At 56.7% G+C, this 21,419-nt stretch overlaps 1 protein-coding gene across 5 annotated transcripts in view; it reads left to right on the top strand.

Moving 5' to 3' along the window:
* Positions 1-268: 268 nt before the first annotated feature.
* Positions 269-21,419, top strand: part of B3GAT1 (beta-1,3-glucuronyltransferase 1) — a 29,654-nt gene continuing 8,503 nt past the window's right edge. Inside the window, exons 1-3 of one of the 5 annotated variants that reach the window (XM_051834502.2) lie at positions 269-451; positions 19,367-19,479; positions 19,614-19,760. In XM_051834502.2, the coding sequence (XP_051690462.1) occupies positions 19,649-19,760 (112 nt within the window). In that variant the 5' untranslated portion in view covers positions 269-451; positions 19,367-19,479; positions 19,614-19,648. Of the gene's footprint in view, positions 452-608; positions 1,072-19,366; positions 19,480-19,613; positions 19,761-21,419 lie in introns of those variants that run through there. The other 4 variants (XM_051834501.2, XM_008248348.4, XM_008248350.4 and 1 more) reach the window with 4 other exon arrangements.

Here is a 21,419-nt window from a genome sequence, read left to right as displayed (position 1 = left end):
GGCAGCTGCGCCCACAGGTGGGGACTGTCCTATTGGCCAGCACCTGCAGACCCTCACCTCCACCCCACACAAGCACCCCTGTGTTCTGCCCAGGTACCACCGCTCCCAACAACCACTTTCCACCGCGGGGGCCTGAAGCCAGCTTTGCCTCCCGGTCCCAGAGAGCCGCCCCCCAAGGAGCCCAGGCGGAAACAATCACCCTTTGAGAGAGGCTGCCAAGCCGGGCGCCAGGAGCGGCCAGCACGGAGGCGGGGAGCTACCGCGCGCAGGCCGGGCGGGCAAGCTTTAACTCTAGAAGGCCAGGGCTGGCGCACTGCCCCCCGCCCGCCAGCCCCCGCTCCAGTGCCTGAAGCCGGAGCCGCCTCCGCCGGGGAGGGGGTGTGCAATGACTGGGGACCTCTGGGGGTCACCGCGCGGCCTCCCTTCTGGCGCCCCCGCCCCAGTTGGCGAGGTTGGTACGGACCATTAGCGGCGCTGGTCCCGCCGACAGCTCGTGCGCGCTCGGGGGCGGGGGCGGGGAGCGGGGGGCAGGGGGCGGGAGCGGGGTGGGGGCGGGGCGGGAGGCGCTGTCAGAGCCGCGGCCGCACCGGCGCATCCGCCGCTGCCGCCGCCGCCACCGCCACCGCCGCCGCCGCCGCCGAAGGGACTCACCGCCGGCCGGGTCGGCTCGGCTCCGGCCGCGCGCCCGGCCGCCCCGCGCCCCCGAGCCTTTACCTCCGCGCAGCTCCCCCGCACCCCCACCCCGCCTCCCATCTCCAGATCCCCGCCCCCCACCCCGCGCCTTGCTGCCTGCGCCCTCCCGCGCGCTCCCAGACTCCGGCCGCCGCCTCGCGAGCCCAGTAGGAGCCGGGCCGGGCCGGGGCGGCTGGGCCGGGCCAGGGCTGCGGGCGGCCCGGCGGGCGCAGGGGCCCTGCGGCTATGAGGTGGCCCCCGGGGGCCCAGAGCCCAAGAGCCCCCGGGGAGGGAGGCACACGCGGCCCAGAGCAGCAGCCTGGGGGTTCCGGGGCCGGGGCGTAGGGACCGCCGCCCGCGATGGACCGCACCGGGGACGATCCGGACTCGCCGCCGCAGGTCAGTGCTCCACCGCGCCCGCGCCCCCACGGGCGCCGCCGCCACGCACAAGAGCCCCTTTATGCGTCCTCGGCAGCCCCAGGCCCTGTCCTGCCGGTGCGCGCGCGGGGTGTGTGTGTGTGTGTGTGTGTGTGTGGTGCGCACAGAGGGGGCGCAGGAACGGGGGATGGTGCTGGGAGCCGCTGCCGCCCTGGGGGCTTCCTAACAAAACCTGGCACTCCCTGCCCTGCTCGGCGGGTGAAGAAGGGGAGACCTGGTTCTCAGGCCGATCCTGAGAGTTGATCCCGGCTCTTACACGCCGGTCCCTGCCCCCTCAGCAGGTGGTTCCCAGTATCCCCTAGGAGGAGTCAGGGGCCACCACCCTCCTCGCCCCTGCCCCTGCTTCCCGCTGGCGTCCCCAGCTGCCCTGCGGCACCAGCACTGGCAAGTTAACTCTCTTGAGGGGACCCACGGTCTGCAGCTGTGCTGGGAGTGCCGAGGAAGGGCTGGGCACTGTCCAGGGTGGCACGCTCCTTGCATCAAGGATGGAAGAGGCGCCACCTGGCCTCTGCAGCTGAGTTCAGGCCTGAGGTCCTGAGGGCCCCAAAGCCAAAGGATGCAACTTCAAAAAAGCAGCAGCAGCTGGGAACTGAGGCAGGCGAGAAGGAAGAGGAAAGCCGGGGGTCCGACAGTATTAGGTAAAGGGGATGACAGCCTGCTACCAACAAGCTAAAACCAAGAGTGCCCCCTCCACCATGTCCTCGACCCCTTCCCCTTTCTCCTTCCGTCCCCCAGCCAGGTGTGGTCTGGCTGGATGGCTTCTTGTAGAAGCTGGAGCCAAGGGACTCCGGAGGTTTTTAGGCAGGAGACGCTGGAGGGGGCCTTCAGCCGGCAGCTGTTAGGCAGAAGTCGAGGTGGATCCCCAGCGGAGCACTGAGCTTGGGTTGTATCACGCACTACTTAAAATGATTGGGTGCAGATTTCCCAGTGCATCACACTGTGAAATTACCGTGTGTGTGTGTGTGTGTGTGTGTGTGTGTGTGTGGAAGGCGCACTGCTTCATAAGTTACTGGGCTGTGGGCATCCGTGGCTTCACAGAACCACTGCTCAAGGGCCTTCTAAGACACCTTCTGCCCCATTCCTCTGCCAGTAGACCCTGCAGACACTGAGGCACTTCCTGGTCTCCCTAGGACCAGACATCAAGCCCTCCCTTGTTTCTTGTGGAATGAAGACCCTTCCCCAGGAGACTTCCACTCTGCATGGTCCATGTCCAGCACCCCCTAAGGTGCCATTTTCCCTCTGTCTCTTTGCTAGCAACAAAACTGCCTTCTAGGGTTAGTGGCGTAGAGAGAGTTAACACATTTATGTCCTCCTCAGCACTGGGACCAGTGGTGCGCTGTTCCTGTTCCTGGACTGATCCTCAGAGGCTGGGGAATTGCTCCATGTGCGGGCATGCTAGAAGCTCATGTGAGCTGGGCTGAATATGTGCCTGTTCCTCCTGAGGCATGGAGCAGGCAAAGCACAGCCCCCGTGATAACACTGGAGCCCGGGACAGACCTCCAGAGGAAGATATCATGGGGCCAGCCCAGTTACAGCTCAGGCTCCAGAATACACCTGGATTTTCCCACAGTAGGATTTTGGGGATGAAGGGACCAATCCAACTGTGCTTTTCCTGGTTGTGGAGCACGGGGCGATGAGGTAGGAGAGGAACTTTGCAAATGTTAAGAAATAGGAGAGAGTGTGCTGTCCTGGAGCCTGTGCCCTGGGGGTCAGAGAACTTGGTGGTCCCGTGTAGCTGCGAGAGAGGATAGCTGGCACAGAGATGCTGGGATGCTCCTGTCTGCTGTGAACTGGAAGGGCAGAGAGGCAGGGACTCAGGATGAAAAGGAGTCTGAGAGTCTGAGACAGGCACAGAGGAGGAGGCAGAGACATCAGACAAAGGCATGGAATCGCATTTGCAAACAGAGGGGACAGGGTGTGTCTGGTCGGGGCTGGCCAAGGCCTCCTGATGTTGGCAGTTATCTGCCCTGACAGGAGGCCCCTCGGTGGAGCAACTGGACAGTCTACTAAGGAAGGCGCTAGGGGGGAGCAAAGGGAGGCCAAAAGCAGAGGAGCCAGCCATGAGCATCAAGTATGCAGGGACCTGCAGCGAGGCATTCCTACCATGCCATGTCCTGGTGCTGAGGGCCCCTGCCCTGGTGCCCCTGATCCTGGACTGTACTGCAGGAGGGAAGGGTGAAGAGTCTGGGGAAGCCTGGCATCTGGGGAAGAGGAAGAAGGGACCCCTCCTTCATGCAGCCCCCACCCCAACAGGTCCCCAGGCAGGCAGACCTGTGGGTGCCCTGCTGAAGGCCAGCCGTGAACATGGACCTAGTCAGAGCGACAGGCCCTCGGCCAGCTATCTGGGGTCCTACCCCAGCTTCATCTGTGACCAGCTGAATGGGCCTTGCAAAGAAAACAGAGTCTTCTGTGCCCTGGTTTCCTGAATGTCTTTAGATTGGGAAGTCCTTGTTTTTTGCCACATTGTTTTTAGGGGAAGTGCTCGGTGAATGCCAATTTATTTATTTTATACACCCCTCCATTTTTTCCAGATTCTGAATAACTGTAAAATTTGGAGTAGCGATTCTCTGGCCAGACCAGCCCTAGAGCAATCTCCTCCTACCTGACCCACTTCCCTGCTTCACGCCCCCCCCCACTGGCCACACCCCCAGACTCTGGCTGCATCCCACCCTTCCTTATCCAAGGCAGAAGGCCCCAGAGCCTGTCTCAGCACTGCAAACCACAGTAGTGTTCCATGTTAATTACTGTTAGATGTAACCATTTTAATTTATCACAGAAAACAAATAGTGAAACTTAACAAAACTCCTAATCTGTGACTTCTTATTGTCCGTGCTGAAAGGTGACAGGGTGACCAGAGGTTGCTCAAAATTCATTTCCCTTGGCTGGGCTCCTGCTGTGTTCTGGGCTCTGCGCTGGTGCTGGGAACGTAAAACATCAAATAATCCAAAATTAGTGTTTTCTGTTTAGCTTTGGGAGGGTTATGTGGGCGGTTTTTTTTTTTTTTTTTTTTTTTTTTTTTTTTTTTTGCAGCTATAGCAAATTTACTTTTCTAATGAGGTTTAGCTGCGGCCAATATTAAAATGAGTCTGTACTCCCTGCACACACACCAGCTGACAGCAGGGCAGGAGGCAGCCTCCCTGCCAAGTGCCTGGCAGGGATTAAGGCTTTGCCACTGCCGATAAGCCCAAAAGTGTGGTGAGTATGCGTTTGAGTCAAGGGTCAACTGGATTTGAGAACTAACCGCGGCTACGGGGACATGGGCCTCCGGAGCTCTGTGCTCAGACCCTGTGCAGGATCTCTCTCTGTTCACAGTGAAGAACAGGAAAGAGGGTTGAGAGCAGGGAGAGGAGAGAGCGGAGCCCAGGCGACGTGACCCCGGGTGTTGGGAGTGGCACCGTAGTTAGAGATCAGGTCCTGCCAGTCTACACTGGCTGCCAGTGTGGCTCAGGGTCCGCTCCTTACCACTCCCTGTCTTGCTTCTCTCTTTCTAGGGCAGGTGAGCACATTGGCCTCCGAGGCCATGAAGCTGCCTGTAGGCTCAAGACTGGGCATTCACTGGGCCCCTGTAGAGAAATTGCTAGCCCCTGACTCTAGGTCTGGGGCAGCTGAGCGGTCCCCAGCCCCATCAGCCACGCTGCAAGGGCTGAGTGCCCACGTGTGGCTGGTGGCTGCCACCCTGGGCTGCAGGGGCAGAAGTTGCAGCAGACAGAGCTGTTGAAGACCTTGCCCTGCAGACGGTCTGGCAGGGTGGCCACGCGATGGCCAGACTTGGGTCCCAGCTGGGCTGCATGGGGCAGTGCTTACCCTCTCTGGGCGTCAGGTTTCACATCTCTAAAATGGGGATGACGCCAGGGTATTTCGGAGGAGGGAAGGAGTTGTTGCCGTTGGTCATGCCAGTCACTCAAGAAGGTGCAAGTGCCTTTATGTTTTTCTTAGAAAATAAACAGCAGTTCCTATGATTCATGCATTTTTTTTTAAAAAGAACAATTAGGCAGTTACTGAACAGCCTGCTCTGTGCCAGGGTGTCCTCAGCCGGCACAAGACCTCATGTCTCTCTCTGACCCTTCCTGAATCTGTTTGCTCACCTTTGGTGGAAATGCGGACACGAGCTAGCCTCCGGCCCACACACCACCAGCAGCCGAGGACTACATCCTTGTCTGTAAGACAGCATAGCCAGAAGTAGATGCAATTGAAATTCAGTTGTATTGGAGCCATCCTCACCATGAACATTTCCTAAACCTCCGTATGTTCAAAATGGAAGCAGCCAAGGAGGTGCCACTCACCCGCTGCCGGCACAGTGCTGGTGGGAGATGGGGGGAGGCACGGCAGGGGCTCAGGCCTTCCTGGTCTTGACGGGAAGCAAGTGAGGAGGCCGTGGTCCTGAGCCAGCAGAAGGAGGCAGCTGGAGGGTCCTTGGTCTGGCAGGACTTAGAGCCGGCACAGGCACGGCCGACGCAGCGTCTGCAACTTGCTGTGTGATGGAACCTGGGGGGACCTCACTTTTGTCCTCAGAGTGTGAGGAGCATGGGCCGAGTGGCCCCTTCCCCACCCGAGTGAATTATCCTCCTTCTTCCTTAACTCTCCACAAAATATCTCGAGCAAGAGGCAGGAGCCAGGTGGGCCTGCGGCCGAGCTATTGGAAGGCAGAAGACAGGAAGGATGCAGGTGGCTACAGGCCCGAGGGTGGACACCCTGCCCTATCCAGCCTGCGGGGCTGCCCCCAGAAGCAAGATGCGGTGCCCCTGGGCCACTTCTTTCTTTCCGTGGATGAGCAGAGGCCCCCAGCAGTTCTGCTCTTGTCCGAACCCACAAGGTGGTTTAGTGCCTCATCTTGGACTGGGACCTGGGTCCCCAGCCCCTGCTCGTCCCGCTCTGGCTTGTTGCCGGTCTCCTCTGCAGGACAGAGTGCTGCAGGGGCCTCAGGAGCAGCCTCCCAGGTCGGAGACTGGCCAGGCCCGGGGAACTCTTCATCCAGGCAGGAGTGTGCCTTCTCTCTTCTCCCCCAGACAGCTGGGGCCAGCAGGACCAATCAAATGTTGCTGACAGGGCCCTTGGGAAGGTCAGCTCGTTCAGGCCACAGGCAACAAATTAAAAATACATACAAAGCTTTAATTGAATCAGTGAATCACTAGCCTGCCACAGTGCGCCCATGCACATGTGGACCAGAGGAATGAGGTCGCCTGGATCTGCTCGGGCTCCGGGAGTTGTCAGGGGGCCCTCGGTGGCTTCAGACTCAGGTTCTGGGGCTGCTTGGCTCCTGCTTAGCCCAACCCTGAAGCCCTCTTGGTCCCTACTGCTGACCGGGGTCACCTGAACACCCGAGGGAATCAGGAGTGGTCCTCAGCCACTTCTCCCCTCATCACCGTTCGACATCCTGGGGACTAAAGGCAACTCCCAAGAGGCGGCAGTGCGTGTGTCCTGGCAGGTAGCCTTGGTGGAGCTGTGTGGCCACGTGAATGACAGGGTGGACGGTTGTCAGCGCAGACGCCACCTCCCTGTGGCCGTCCAGGTTTCCCCGGCTCCTTTGCCCTTGCTGTCTCCTGGCCTGCTCTCCTCCTTTCTCCATTCATCCACAGACCAGGGTGAACGAGACGAGGCACTGTCGCTGGGGAAGCTGAGTCTGCAGAAGCCGCGCCGTGCGCACCCTCGCCGCTGGGGCCCTTGCTTGCTGCACAGCCTGTCCAGGCTGACGTACAGACTCCTCCGGGCCTGCTGTTTTCCTTCTCCGTCAGTTTCTGAACTTAGGCTGAAGCATTGCTCTCCTAACTCATCACTTGTCGATATTAACTTCTTCGCTCACTCATAAATCTGTCTCCCTGCGAGCAAGCGGCCCAGCCGCTGTGTCGGAGGCAGCCTCCTCCGTGAGTGGGTGCACAGGGCTCCTCCTCGCGGCACGCCTGGGACCTCGGATGGGTGCTTCCTGCAGGCTCCTTCCTTCCTGTTCCTGACTTTCCCAGGGAGGTGCAGGCAGTGGCCCAGCCGAGCCCTGCTGCAGGGACAGCTCCCAGAACCTCCCTGCCCAGAGTCCAGGCCTTGTAGAGTCTGCCGTGGTTATCCGTGTCTGAACAGACCTGGATGACACGTTCTTACTATTAAACTGTGTGAAAAAAGTACAGTAGACTCTACCACCTTAACCATTTCTAAGTGCACTGTGCCATCATGTTAAGTTGATTCACCTGTGGTGAGACAGTTGCCCAGAACTTCTTGCAAATTCCAAACTCTGTATCCATTAACCAGCTCCTGTTTCCCTTTGCCCAGTCCTGGCATGCGTCACTCTAGTTTCTTTTTGTGCACTGGCTGTTCATCCCCTCTCCCCAGCTGATGCCAGGACATGGAGCAAAAAGGGGCTCAAAGAAGCACGGGCTCTCCCCACTTGCTGTCCCCACTAAGGATATCTAAGCATATGAAGACCCAGCAAATACTTCTCGGAGTGCAGCCCTCGCCAGGTGTCAGGGAAGCACAGAGAAGGGAGAAGCCTGTTTCAGTCAGTGTCTGGCAGCTCCCCTTTATCCACCCAGAGTGGATTGTGCACCCCAGGTGCCCGACCCACTGTGAGACAGTCCCCTGGGATAAGGGCACCCAACCAGTTCCGTGGAGGCTGAACAGCTCAGCAGGTGGAGGGAGAATGAGGAAGGGAGAGCACCCCAGGCAGACAGCATGGCTGGTGAATGGAAGCCTGCATCGTACACCACATCTCTGCTGACCCTGCTGTCCTCCTGGGCCCTGTGGCAGAAATCTACTCATCGCTTCCAGAATCCTAGCCTGGGAGCAGGGGCTCAGGAGACCCTGGGGAGCCTGCTTGGGGACGGGGCACACCTGCCCTGAGCCTTGTGTCGGCCATGTTCAGACTTCATCTCGGTGAGCGGTGAGCCCAGCTACCCTGCAGCTGGCTGTTTTATATACGGCCTGTAAAACACGCAGATAGTGTCAGCGTAATCTGCTGTCCATGGGGCTGAGATTTAGGGTTCTCTCCATTCATCATGTCTACACCTGCCGTGCGTGTGGGAGGGAAGCACACTGCCCACTCCTGCTCCTGGGCTTCTCAGGCTATGCGGCCCCCATCCCTTCTAGGTACCTGGGTTCAGCTGAATTTTAGAAGCAAAGTGGTGGTGATGGTTGTGGTAACTGTTCTGTTTTGTGTGGTTTGTATTGCTCATGGGCCCTAGGTCAGGTGTTTCTCCTGGAGTCCCTCATTTGACCCCCAGATAACTCCATGAGTGTTACGGGTAAGGAAAAGCAGGCACAAAGGTATTGGCACAGGGTCTGCTTTGTGTCAGGTCCTGGGAACTGGGGTGAGAATGTGGAAGCAAGTGAGGCCGGGTGCCCCCAGACAGGCTGGGGGATGAGTATGGAAAGTAACCTGTCCACGGCGTTTTGCAGAGCATCTAGAATGTTCATGCCTGGGGAGGGGCACAGCCAGGGGAGGCTGCAGAGTGGGCAGGGGGTGTTGCTGAGGGACAGGGCTCAGGAGTCTCACCCAGAACGGCACAGGGCTCAGCACCAAGGACTGAGGCGGGGTGCTGGAGCAGGCGGTGCTGTGGAAGCCTACTCAGGCCTCCAGTACTTTCATTCTGGTCCCCAGGACCTGCCAAGGTCCAGCAGGTGCTGAGTCAGCCACCACAAGCTGTGCCAGGCTGTCTGCAGTGAGCAGGTGCCCTCTCCTGACTGGCCACGAGAGACACTCTTACAACCCACGCGCAGCACCGGGGCTGCACAGCCTTGGGTGTGTTCCTCACCTTTGCTGGCCTCCAAAGATGGTTAGATGGGATGAAGGTGGCTCCCAGCTTCCAGGCCCAGGGTTCAAGGTGTCTCCCAGTCTTCCTGGGTTCTGAACTGGTCCCTACCACTGCGAGTCTGTGCCTGGCTGGAAAGAGTGGTGGGATGCATTTGTGTTAGTGGCCATAGGCTCCTTGTCCTGCCCTGTCTGCTGCACTTGCTCCTCTGGTAGTAAAATAAGCTGAACCCCTCATTGCCAAGCAGGTGCCCTTTGGTGGACTTGCCAGGAGGGTGGATGTCCTGAGCACAGGCCTCTCACTGGGCTTGCAGCAAGCTGGCTGCTGAGATCCTGTAAGAGCAGGGATGCTTTGTTGCAGCATACTGAACTCCAAGGGCAGCACCTGAACCCTGGTGTGGCCTGTTCCTAGGGCTGTGGTGCCATTCTGCCAGTCCCCAGGCTGAGTAGAGAATGTGGGGAAAGGATGTCCTTGCTCCCAGAGCTTACAATGCTGAGGGAAGGGAGACATTCTGGCTCGCCAGCTTATAAAGCTTGATCATGGCGCTTCCTGCAGGAACGGAGCCCTCCCCTGGGAGGGTGCAGGGGGAGAAGCTGCTCCGTCTGCCGCTGGCACTTGACTTGTCCCCACAGCCAGTGCCTGTGCAGAGGGACAAGAGGCTGTGGTCAGGGAGCTGATGCCGACTGCACCAGCAGGCACAGACTATGCTTGTGGCTGACCCCCAGGCTCCCATTATTTGTGTTATTGCTTCATTACACTTTCAAAAGGGTCTAGGTTTCAATAAGCAAGGTCATACCAGCTCTGATAAACAAGGGTCCCAGCTGCCAGCACAGAGGATGGAACTGGGCACACAACTGGGAGGAAAACACGTTTCCTCTGAACTGAGGGCAGGAGGTGGCCACAGAGGATTCCAGATGGAACCAGCAGCACAACCCAGGCCAGGAGGGTGTGACAGGGCCACTGTGCCGGGGCCCCTGCATGGACAGCACTGCCCAGAGGAGTGTGTAGCAGTGTGGCCATGCCAACTCCTTTCTTCCTCTTTTTTAGAATAAAGATGTATTTATTTAAAACATAGAGTGATGGGGAGGCAGATACAGAGAGTAAGACAGACATCTTCTACCAGCTGTTTTACTCCCCAAATGACCACAACAGGTAGGGCAGGTCCAGGCTGAAGCCAGGACCACAGAACTCCATCCGGGTCTCCCCATGTGGGTGGAAAGGACCCAAGCACTCCGGCCATCTTCCACTGTTTTCCCAGGTGCATTAACTCAGACCTGGATTGGAAGTGGAGCAGCCAGGACTTGAACTGGTGCTTTGATGTGGGATGCCAGCACGACAGGTGGCAGCTTAACCACTGTGGTACAGCACCGTCCTGTGCACTGCTTTCTAACTGCACCTGGGGAAGCTGAATCACTCACTCTGCGCCTTCATACCTCAGTTTCCTCATCTGTAAAACAAGGACAAAGCTTTGGGGTCCCAGGGGTTTAATGATTCAATGAACTAACAAGTGTGTGAGCATTCTGGAAGCCACAGATCACCACTGTGTCATCCATAGTTTTAGCACTAGGGAGAAGGTGAATTGGCCTCTTTATATCTTCTCATCTGTGTCCCAGGAACCGAGAGCACTGGGTGCCAAGGGCACATGAAACAATCTCTTGTGTGAACAGAGAGCCAGTCAGCCAATCAGGAGATTCTCCAACAGGACACAGAGCAATAACCAAAATCCAGGCACGGGCATGAGTATATGTGCCTATGAACACATGCGCTTGTTGGGGTGCGGCCATGAGCACACACGTGTGAACACGTGTGTCCAGAAGTGAGCCAGCTGCCTCATGAAGTCACACAAAGGAGGCTCTGTGCTTTGCCAAGACAGCCTCAATGAGTTGTCAGAACAGAGCCTCAAGCCCAGCCAGTTTTCCCCCGATTTGAATGACAAATATCGCATATGGAGGGAGGGGGCAGCAGGTGCCTGAATCATCTTTGGTAGACTGGCCTCTTCCCAAATCAGCAGCTTTAGGAGGGTGGTGAGTCCCAGGGGAGGGGCACCCGGACTAGGGACCTGTGACGCCATTTGGCCCAGGTACACACACCCCCTCAGCATGGCTTCTCTCTGCTTCCCAGCAGCCAGGAGTTCTGCTGGAGGAGGCAGAGGAAAGACAGGCCGAGCCCCCCATTCCAGGCCCTTTCCAGGCTGCAAGGTGAAGTCACGCTACTTTGGTTTATTGCCAGGTGGTGTACACAGTTTTTTTTCCTTATTATCCTAAGAACCTACTGGGAGAAGCAATGTTTTTATTTCCACTTTACAGGTGGAAAACCATGGCTCATACAGCAAGGAAGGGGGAGGCTGACAGGATGCCCAGGCCTGGGCCCTCCCTATTGCTGCACTGTTCCTCCAGGGACCATTCCTCTCGGACTGAGGGCAGCAAAGACGTGAGGACTGTCTGAGGCTGGGGTACGGCAGGGCCTGGACAGGCTGAGGAGCTGAAGGCAGGCGTGGGCCGTCTGCATGGCTGTGATGGACACACTCTAAGGGGAACCTGGTGTTTGTGCCTCTGTGTAACCCTGCTCCTGGGGTGCGGATGGCACCGATGAATGTAGCAAAGTGAGGGGCTGTCACCCCAGGATTACACTGTGTTATGCAAGCCTCCTGTTTGCCCTGGACTCCTTGCTGGCTCGATGAATACACCACGTGGTGAAGGGCCCCTAGGAGCTGCTCACAGCCTCAAGCACACAGCCAGCAAGCAGCCATGGCATTAACTCTAGCCTAGCTGGGCAGTGGTTCTGCCAAAGCCCAAGTGGGCTTGGACACAGATTCTCCCCCAGTCTGCCTTCCGCGTGAAAATGCTGCCCTGGGGCCAGTGTTTTGGCGTAGCAGGTAAAGCCACTGCCTGCTATGCTGGCATCCCATATGGGCACCAGTTCCTGTCCGGCTGCTCCACTTCTGATTCAGCTTCCTGCTAATGACCTGGAAAAAGCATCAGGCAATGGCTCAGATGTCTGGGCCCTGCCACCTATGTAGGAGACCCGGATGAGGCTCTTGGCTTCTGCCGACCAAGCCCTAGCTGTTGAGGCCATCTGAGGTGTGGACCAGCAATAAAAGATCCCTCTCTGTCTCTCTGTCTTTCTCCCTCTGTGTGTGTGTGTGTGTGTGTGTGTGTATCCTTGTCTTTGTGTAACTGACTTTTAAATTAGTAAATAATATAATAGTAGTAGTAAATAATAAATAAAATAGTAATTAGTAAATAATGCAGCCCCTGCAGCCCTCCCAGGCTTGTGAGACTCCTGGGCTAGGCCTGTACTCCTGACCTGTGGAAGTTAGGAAAATGGGCTGTTTTAAGCTACAAAGGATAGGCCAATTTTTTAAACAGCAGCAGGAAGCAAATATGCTTGCCCTAGGAGTGAGCTTCCTTCCAAAAGCTCAGAGCAAGGATGGGAAGACAGCAAAGAAGGTGGTCAGGTCAAACCTCTCCCCTAGCCTTGGGCTGGGTTGGGCTACAGGGTTCTTTGCAAAAGCTGGTCCCTAGTGCACAGCCCCAGACAGGCTCCATCCTCATGGCTTCCCCATCATGCAGGCAAGGGCTGAGGGTCCTGTGCTGTCTTCTGTGTCCCGTCGGTGGCCAGTGCATTCCTGCTGATGACCTCCCCCTCCCAGCCACAGAGTGGCAACTCCCTCCACTCCAGAGCAGTCGCGCGTCGTGGCCTTCTGTCTGTATGCTACTTCTTCCCTGGGGTCCCCCATGGTCATGGCTGTCATCCACCTGTCCACAGCTCTCCATCTGTCCATCTCCTTGGCTGCCCCCCTCTCCCCAGGGCTGTACCTTTCCGAAGAGCCAAGGAAGGGGTCATTTGTGTGCTCACTCCCAGGCCCATACAAGCCCCAACAGAGAGCAGCCATGTGTGCTGTGTCCACAAGATGAAGCCTGGTGCCTGCTTTCAGGGCCTCCTGCCCAAAGGTTCTGTGGCGACTGTGTACATGTCTGCCCGGAGACCACTCGCAATGTGATCTGGGGAGCCGCAGACACAGCTGGTCCAGTGTTTTGTTCTGTTCAGATCCCTGCAGTGAACCTGGACGGGTGTTCACTTGCAGAGTGCCATAAATCAAACTCCAGTTTTCATTTTTCACAGGGTCATACTCCAAGTATAAACCAAAGGCTATTTGTAAAAAAACAAAAAGGAAAACAAAAGAACTGCCTTAAAAATACAACAACAGTGAATTATGTTTCTTTCCGTGTTGATTGGAAGAAAACAAAAGCAAGAAAGTGTTATTTACCATAGCCTGAATGGACCCGCTTCCCTCTGCCCAGGTTCTTGGTTGGGTTTCCTGGTAGGAGGAAAACAGGACAGTGTAAGATCTAGAGTCCACCGTGTCCTTCCTGTGTGATGGTCCACGTGGGGAACAGCAGCAGGCCAGGGCCACAGGCAGGATGCAGGCATCGCCGAGCACCCTGGAAGCAGCCCGACCACAGCAGGTGGGAGCCAGCGTAGTCAGGATGGGCGGGGGCAGCTGGATCCAGAGTCCACGGCCCGAGGGTGAGTGCCTCTGAGCAGGGTTGAGCATGCGGCCTCCCTAAGCCCCGATGTCTGTGCAAGATGGGGATGGGATCCCCCTGTCTGCCTCACGGGGCTGTTGTGAAGAGCACAGGACCTGGCTTTGTGAAAAAGGGAACCCCACTTGTCCAGTGTGGGGTGCAGAGTGGAGTCTCCCCTCCAACTGGCCACCTCCTTCCCTTGTGAGTCAGGTCAGAGTGGAGAAAGAGAAACAGGAGGCCTTCGGGACACAACAGCTCCCTGGATGCCCCCTGGCATTCTGGGTTGGTTCTGGGGAGAGGCTGGTGGCTGCAACGCGGTGGCCGGGGTGGGGCAGTGTGCTGGAGGCTGCAGGGCTGGGACTGGGTTAATGAAGTATGGATTGACTGGGCCGGGAGCTGATTAGCTCTGGCATTGGGCTTTTCCTGAGCAGTGCCACAGAATCAATACTAATCCCTTGATCCCGTTAGGGCACCAGCAGATTCCCTGGGACGATGGCTTAGCATCCCTCACTTTGGGGAGACTGCCTGGGGCTGGAAGGAGAAGCTGGAGCCTTCGTCAGCTACTTCCCCTGCTCCCCTGCCCAGAGGGAGCAGCTTCTTCCTCCCTCCAGCTTCTTCCCAAGCCCAACTTATTCAGTGAGGCTGGTGCAACCCTCTGGGCTCTTCACTGTCTGCCGCTCAGCTGCTGCAGAACCGTACCTCCTGGATGCTAGGGGACAGACGTGGACAGCAGAGGCTTTCTGAACTGGTCCCTGCTTGGTTGACTGGGCATGTTGACCCAGTTCTGCACCCATCTGACCAGTGCCTGTGCTGGCGTGATGCCAGACTTCCCTCTGCTCACTGGGCTCAGTAACATTTGACAGAGGTCTTCCTGTGGTCACTGCTGTGGCATAGCGTGCAGACCTTCCAATCCATGTGCAGAAACGTGCGAGTCATTTCTATGAAAGCTAAGTTCAATGCACTCAAAAGAATCCAAGCGGAGTGAGTCTGGAAACAAGTTCTCTGAACTGGTGGGTTTTGATGGGGAACATCATCCGTGTTCTGGAGGGGACTGCTCTCAGCTTGCTCAAGTGCCCTTGGTTCTCGAAGAAGCCGAGTAAAGAGGGAGCAAAGCGAGCTCGATGGCAGAAAGTCAATGCACGCCTCTTGTCAGCTGACTCTCCCGCTAGGCAGCAGTGGGGAGTGTGGATGCTGGAAAAATGGTCACGTGTTTCTCTGTAGTGAGAAGCATCAGCCATTAGCTTTGCAAACGTTACTTAAATTGAGATGTGCATGCTGTGTGTGTTATCACGAAAGAGTTCTTGCTCCAACGGGCCTTTCTGATTAACCACCTAACACCTTGCCAGTCTTACTGGGTCAAAAGGCTTTTGTCAGCTTCCAGACGGGAACAGGATGGGTGGGTTCTGAGCAGGTCTGTCACAGGTGCACACGCACAGGCAGGTGTGTGCACATGCATGGATACATGCACAACCCCTGTACACGCTACCTGCCTGGGAGTGAGCTGTGTGTCCTCAGCGTCTCTGGGGACTGCAGGAGGCTGGAGGGAAGTCCTGCTTCCTCCCCCATGTTGCTGTGTTGCCCACAGGCCTAACCCAGCTCCGTGCTCATACTCCCTGAAAGGATTAAATAAGCCTCTCTTTTCAGAGACTAGGGGCATTGATGAGACCTTCATCCAAACACCTGCAGGCTCAGAAGGCCTTTCTGTAAAAACTGGCAAGTCTTTTTTTTTTTAAGATTTATTTATTTATATGAAAAGCAGAGTTACATAGAGGCAGAGAGAGGGAAAGAGATCTTTGATCGGCTGGTTCACTCCCCAACTGGCAGCAGCGGCTGGAGCTGGGCCAATCTAAAGCCAGGGGCCAGGAGCTTCCTCTGGGTCTCCCACACGGGTACAGGGGCCCAAGCACTTGGGCCATCCTCCACTGCTCTCCCAGGCCATAGCAGAGAGCTGAATCAGAAGTGGAGCAGCTGGGACTTGAACCAGTGCCCATATGGGATGCTGGCACTGCAGGAGGCATATTACCTGCTAAGCCTCAGCGCTGGCCCCAGCTGGCCAGTTCTGAATTAATTCACACGTTGTCCTGGCTTCCTTGGGCCCAGCCACTCCTGGGCAGATCAGCTGTGCCTCAGCCTTGGACAATCAGAGCCATCCGCCTGAGTCCCAGACACCCTAAGACCTGCAGACCAATTCCTGTGGCTGAGTCTTCTCAGAAGTGGCCATCCTCCAGGGGCTCACTGGCCCTGTCATGGTGAACCAGTTCCATGGAAGCTGATGTTACATCACCCTCTTGGCCTTGCCTCTGGCCTGATGCCCACCTGGACCCCACGCTCCTCACGTAGGACATTTCTTCATCCCCATGGAGCCCTTGCTGTGCTAGTCTCCAGCTGCTAAAATGGCAGCTGTGAAAATTCACTCAAACTCTCCCAGCAGCCTGCATGCTTTAAGGGTGAGGGCAGAGGCTGAAGGGGCAAGCAGTTGGCTGCAGTCGCCCTCATTGCCTCTACTCCTCCTCCAGTGGCCACCCCCACTCAGCCTACAACACATCTCCATCTACTGGAGGCTCTAAGAATGCCCAGTGGGGGAGACCTTCCCATGCCTTCACCTGCTGACCGCACTCCCCACTGGCGACTGGTCGGTTGGCCACAGACACACACAAGTGTGCATCTTGGGGTGGGGAGTTGTAACCCACGGCATCCCCTTGCACACATGCACACACCAACACACCACGTCCTGTCTCACGTGAGACCACTCCTTGCCATGCCCATCCCTCAAACACCTCATCCTCCGTGCCCCTCTCCTGGATGCGGCCGGGCCTTTCTCCACCTCAGTGTTGATTCCTCTGCCTGTTCCTGCCAAGGGACTGCAGCGGTCCGGGCTCACTGGTGGGGTAGCCTTTTGCCTCTGCTCTTCTTCCCAGCTCTCAGCAGAAGCTGCAGGCACCCAACACAGGTCACCTGTCAGCTGCATCTCAGTCAGTGGGCCAGGATCTCCACACCCAGGCACCATTTCCCAGGAGCCTGCCCCCTGCTGGCCAGGTGGTTTTCTCCAAGGCTGGGGGCTCTCTGTGTTCTGCTTAATAACTGCCTGGTAATTGGCGCGACTATGCTTATAATAGCCTCCATTAAAGTTATGGGGGTTTCAAGCTGTAACGGCTTCCAGAGTGATTAATGCACAACTGGGTTTATTGCTGAGGTTTTTAGAGCTTTTCTTCCTCATGACCCCTCCCTCTCCAGAAAGACAAGACGGGATTAGAAAGCCCCCTCTGCCCCCTTGCAGCGAGCCTCCACCCTTCCCAGGCTCCGTGCAGGTGCTGCGACCTTGCTGTGGGGGCAGCTGTGGTGGAGGAAGGAGACTCAGATCCAGTGCTAGCTCAGGCCCGAGAAAGCACGTGGCCTGTGTGTCCCCTGTCTCCCAGGTTCTGAGGGGCTACAGCGCCTGGGACTCTCATCCTGTCTCATCCTAATGACAGCATGGAGTCCAATGGCCTGGATTTCATGCTGGTTCCACCAGGCAAGTGACCGTCTCTGTAAAACAAGGTTCACAGTAGTACCCAGAGCCTGGTGGAAGTGATGTGTGGGGTGGGAGTGCAGGAAATGTTGAGCCTTGTCTTTGGACATCATGAGGGTGACAGGAGAGCTCATTAGTGAGGATGGTCCAGCACACATGGGAGGTTGAGTGGACATGAGAGGCAAGAGCCTCAGCATAAACCAACCGCCTGCAAGGCAGCCCCCACTGGGCTCCCCTGGCGTGGGCTGACTTGGCGTGGTGTCCGCTTGCTTTCCTTGGCTCTCTCCACCCTGAAATTGGAGCCTTCATGCAAACCAAGGACATTCAAGAAAGGTCCGCTGAGAAGCTCTGAAAACAGAAGAAAACTTTCTAGAGCTTGTAGAAGCTGCAGCCAGGCCCACCCTCCCCGCCCTGCCCCGCCCCTGCCCCATCTTAGTCCTGATTCTACTGCTGTACCCGAGTCCCTGAGCCAGGGTGACTTATCAACAAAAGAGGCTCTGGTTCTGGAGGCTGGGAACGTGGCATGGGCAAGAGCCTTGTGCCACTTCAGCTCCTGGCAGAAAGTAGAAAGGAGAGCAGGTGGTGGAAGGGAGAGCAGGGCTCGTCCAAGAACAAGCCTACACCCACGAGAACAGCGGTAGTCCTTAACCTAACCACCCAGGTGCCTTGGAGAGTTTCCCTCCTTCCCACACTGCTACTGTGACAGACTCAATGACATGTTTCAGAGGGAGGGGACAGGCCATATACAAACCACAGCACTTCCCACCCCTCACCATGCACAGCCTAGGATCCCACCAGTCATGGGTGATCCACATGATCCATGGCTGGACGTGGAGCCTTGTGCAGCCCTGGAGCAGGGGCTGGGCTCTGCCACTTTTGGGGCCAGTGCAAGGGATCTGTCGGGGACACAGCTCAGAATGGCAGAGTCTCCTGGATGTCCCCTGTCAGTGGTCCTTGCCTGCGGCATTTGAAACATTTTATTTATGTATCTGAGAGTCAGAAAAACAGAGAGAGAAATAACTCCTATATGCTGGTTTACCCATCAAGTGCCCAGGGCTGAGCCGAGGCCAAAGCTGGGAGCTGAGAACTCAATCCGAGGCTCCCATGTTGGGGGCAGGAGCCCAATTACTTGAGCCATCACTGCTGCCTCTAGGGCCGCATTAAGCAGGAAGCAGAATCAGGAGTAGAGCTGGACTCAAACCAGGCACTGTGCCATGAGATATGCGTGTCCCAATGACTAAGGCAATGTCTGCCCTGCCTGTGGCCTTCCCTGTCCCTAAGGAATGAGGGGTGACTTGGAGGCCAAGTGGAGGTGGCCGGAGGGGACAGGGCTGCCAGCTGCCTGGGGAGGAAGGTGCTCCTTAGGGGAGGGTGACCATGTCCTTGCACGAAGCAGCTGAGCTTGTGGAGAAAAGACCACTGGGGAAGAGAGCTGTCTGTTTCCATAACTCGGGGGCCTTGCCTTTGACTCACCAAGATGAGAGCGCATGCTGGCGGGGCTGGGGCAGGCAGCTCAGCCTCTGAGATGTCACTGCAGACGCCCTGGCTCCGGGGGTGGTGGGCACATCAGGGTGGCCAGGGCTCCCTCCGCCCACCTCCCACGGACTCCAGCTGCAGCTTGCACAGCACAGAAGTGAAGAGAAAAGGAGGAGAGCGATTGTGACCAATTCCAAGGTGGTCATGAGTTTGCTACACCTACTCCCCTTGTCACATGAAGAACCAGTCTCTGGTAGTGGGGTGGGGTGGGGCGGGGCTGCTGTCACCAGGTCCTCGATGGAACTGAGCGGACATCTGAGTCAGGCTCCTTCTCGCAGAGAGCACCTTCCCCGGTCCCTGCTGCTGCCCTCTCCCCACCACGTGGCCACCTCTTCCCCTGCTGATGCCCAGGCCAGGATCTGTTGGCTCCGTCCTGGTCCTACACAGGGCAAGCGGGCGTTCCGTGAAACTTCCCCACTGACACTGACAAAGGAAGGCAGTCACAGCATTTCCTCCCAGGGGCTCCATCCTCAAAAGAGACCTCCCACTTTTGACCCCCTATATCCAGACAATGAAAAACAAAAACTCATCTGGGCCCAAACATTTGGACATTATAGCATCTAACATTTATTGTGCAATTGTGTGTGTCAAGGGTCATCCTAAGGGCTCTCTGGGCACTAACTGTTAGTTCTGAGAATTGTGAAAGAGGGGCTGATGGTACCTATTTTGTACACAAGAAAATTGCAGCAGTCATATAGTTTGTGGATGGCAGAGTTGCCAAGACAGGCGTCTCTGAAACCTGTGCCTTGGACCCTACTACTAACTGGTCTGGCTCCACGTCTCTGTGCCTGTGTGTCACAGGCAGACAGAAGAGGACCCCAGGAGGTGGGCGTGCAGTTAGGAAGCCCCTGTCCTCTGTGCTGTGTGTCCCAGACCAGGGCTGGGCACTTGCTGGGCATCCACCCCTTGTGCTCTGGTCTCTGGCCATCCTCCTCTGCTCTCTCTTACAGGTGTCCATCTCCCAGGGCTCCTGATCCCACTCCTGGACAGCTGCCCCTTCTCAGACTCCAGTCGGGCCGGAGCCTGCAAACCTGCTTCCGCAATGGGTGGGTTGTGAGTGCTGGTAAGACCTGCTAGCCAGCCTTCAGCTTCTCTGTTCTCTCCGTGTCTGGCCGGCCAGCCCATGCCTGTTCTTTTCTCCCCTGTGCTGCTGCCGTTGCCCCGTGGCTGCCCGCTCCTGACTTTACCACCACTCAGGTAATGAGGAGCTGTGGGTGCAGCCAGCCTTGGAGATGCCGAAAAGACGGGACATCCTTGCAATCGTCCTTATCGTGCTGCCCTGGACACTGCTCATCACCGTCTGGCACCAGAGCACCCTCGCGCCCTTACTCACCGTGCACAAGGGTGAGCTTGCCTGCCCCCAGCCCAGCTTCCCGTAATGAGCACAACCCCAGCTAACATGGACAGGTCCTCTTTTTGTCCACCAAGCAGCTTGGCCCGTTTCGGGGCCTTGGTCCCGTGTGGGAATCTGATAGGTGCTACACTGTTCCAAGATGTACTGGGACCTGTTTGAAGCAGAGATGGCAGGTGGTAGCAACTGGGACAATCGCCTGCAAAGGAGAGCTTGTTACTCCTGGTTCCGAACAGAAGATGGTACACCTGGCCCAGCTGGACCACTGGGAAAGCACTGGGTGGGTCAGGAGGCAGGAGGCAGTGGAGGCAGTGTTGTTTTGGCAGGAAGGAAAGAGAGGCACAGTGACCAGCTGAATGGGCTTTGAATTGGAGAGTTTGAGTAATGCCGTTTAGGGCAAGGAAAGATGTGGAAGTTCCATAAAGGAGGTGATGTGGTGTGCACTTTGGATTGGGTGGTTGACCTGCAAAAGATGTCTTTGTGGGATAGTTGCTTAGCAGTTAGCACTGGGATGATGCAGTCCTTCCCTGAGTCCTCAAGGCCTCAAGGTGTCAAAACACCATACAATAGAAAATATTTATAAAAGAGAACACAACGGGGCCAACACTGTGGTGTAGCAGGTGAAGCCACTGCCTGCAGTGCAGGCATCCCTGTAGGCGCGGGTTCAAGTCCTGGCTGCTCCACTTCTGATCCAGCTCTCTGCTGTGGCCTGGGAAAGCAGTGGAAAATGGCCTAAGTCCCTGGGCCCTTCACCTACATGGGAGACCTGACGGAAGCTCTTGGCTCTTGGCTTCAGATCGGTGCAGCTCCGGCCATTGCAGCTAATTGGGGAGTGAACCTGCAGATGGAAGATTTCTCTCTCTCTCTCTCCCTCTCCCTCTCACTCTCCTTCTCTCTCTGCCTTTCAAATACATACATACATACATACATTAAAGAGAACACATGATCAGTGACATTGCATTCGATCTCAAGACACCCAAGGAGTGGAAGGGTTTCTGAACTGAATGGTGTTGTAAACCTTTGGAAGAGGGCATATTGTTTGCTTCTCGCTCTTTCTCTTTCTTAATATTTATTTATTTGAAAGGCAGAGTGATAAAGAGGGAGAGACAGACACACAGAAAGATCTTCTATCTGCTGGCTCATTCCCCTAATGTCTACAACAGCTGGGGCTGGGCCAGGCTGAAGCTGGGAGTCAGAGACTCCATCTGGGTCTCCCATGTGAGTGGCAGGGAACCAACAGCTTGGGCTGTCATCCAGTGCTTCCCAGGAGCATAAGCAGGAAGCTGGATTGGAGCTGGAGGTGGGACCGTATCCCAGGCCCTCTGATAAAGGATACAGACATCTCAATGGTGGTTTAATCCACTGCACCCTAACACCTCCTATTCGCTCCTCTTTTCTTGCTTAGGAAACCCTGATTTAGGCTTACCTGGTGGAAGTAGATTTGGAGAAAGAAAAAGACTTGCAAGCAGCAGTGGAAGCACTGGGGGTAGAACTGCCCCCTCCTGGCTCTGAGTCCTGAGGTTGCCGTTCCCTCTTGCACCCATGCTCCCATGACCCCCAGCCATCCAGTGTGACCATATCTGGTTGCCCCTTCCTCCTTAGCCTCCCCACACAAGCAGGTTCAACACTTCCAGGCAGGTAGCAGTTTTCTC

This window comes from Oryctolagus cuniculus, chromosome 1, assembly GCF_964237555.1.
Source record: "Oryctolagus cuniculus chromosome 1, mOryCun1.1, whole genome shotgun sequence".
NCBI lineage: Eukaryota > Metazoa > Chordata > Mammalia > Lagomorpha > Leporidae > Oryctolagus > Oryctolagus cuniculus.
Note: the sequence above shows the minus strand (reverse complement) of the source record. Positions and strands in the feature narration are given on the sequence as shown.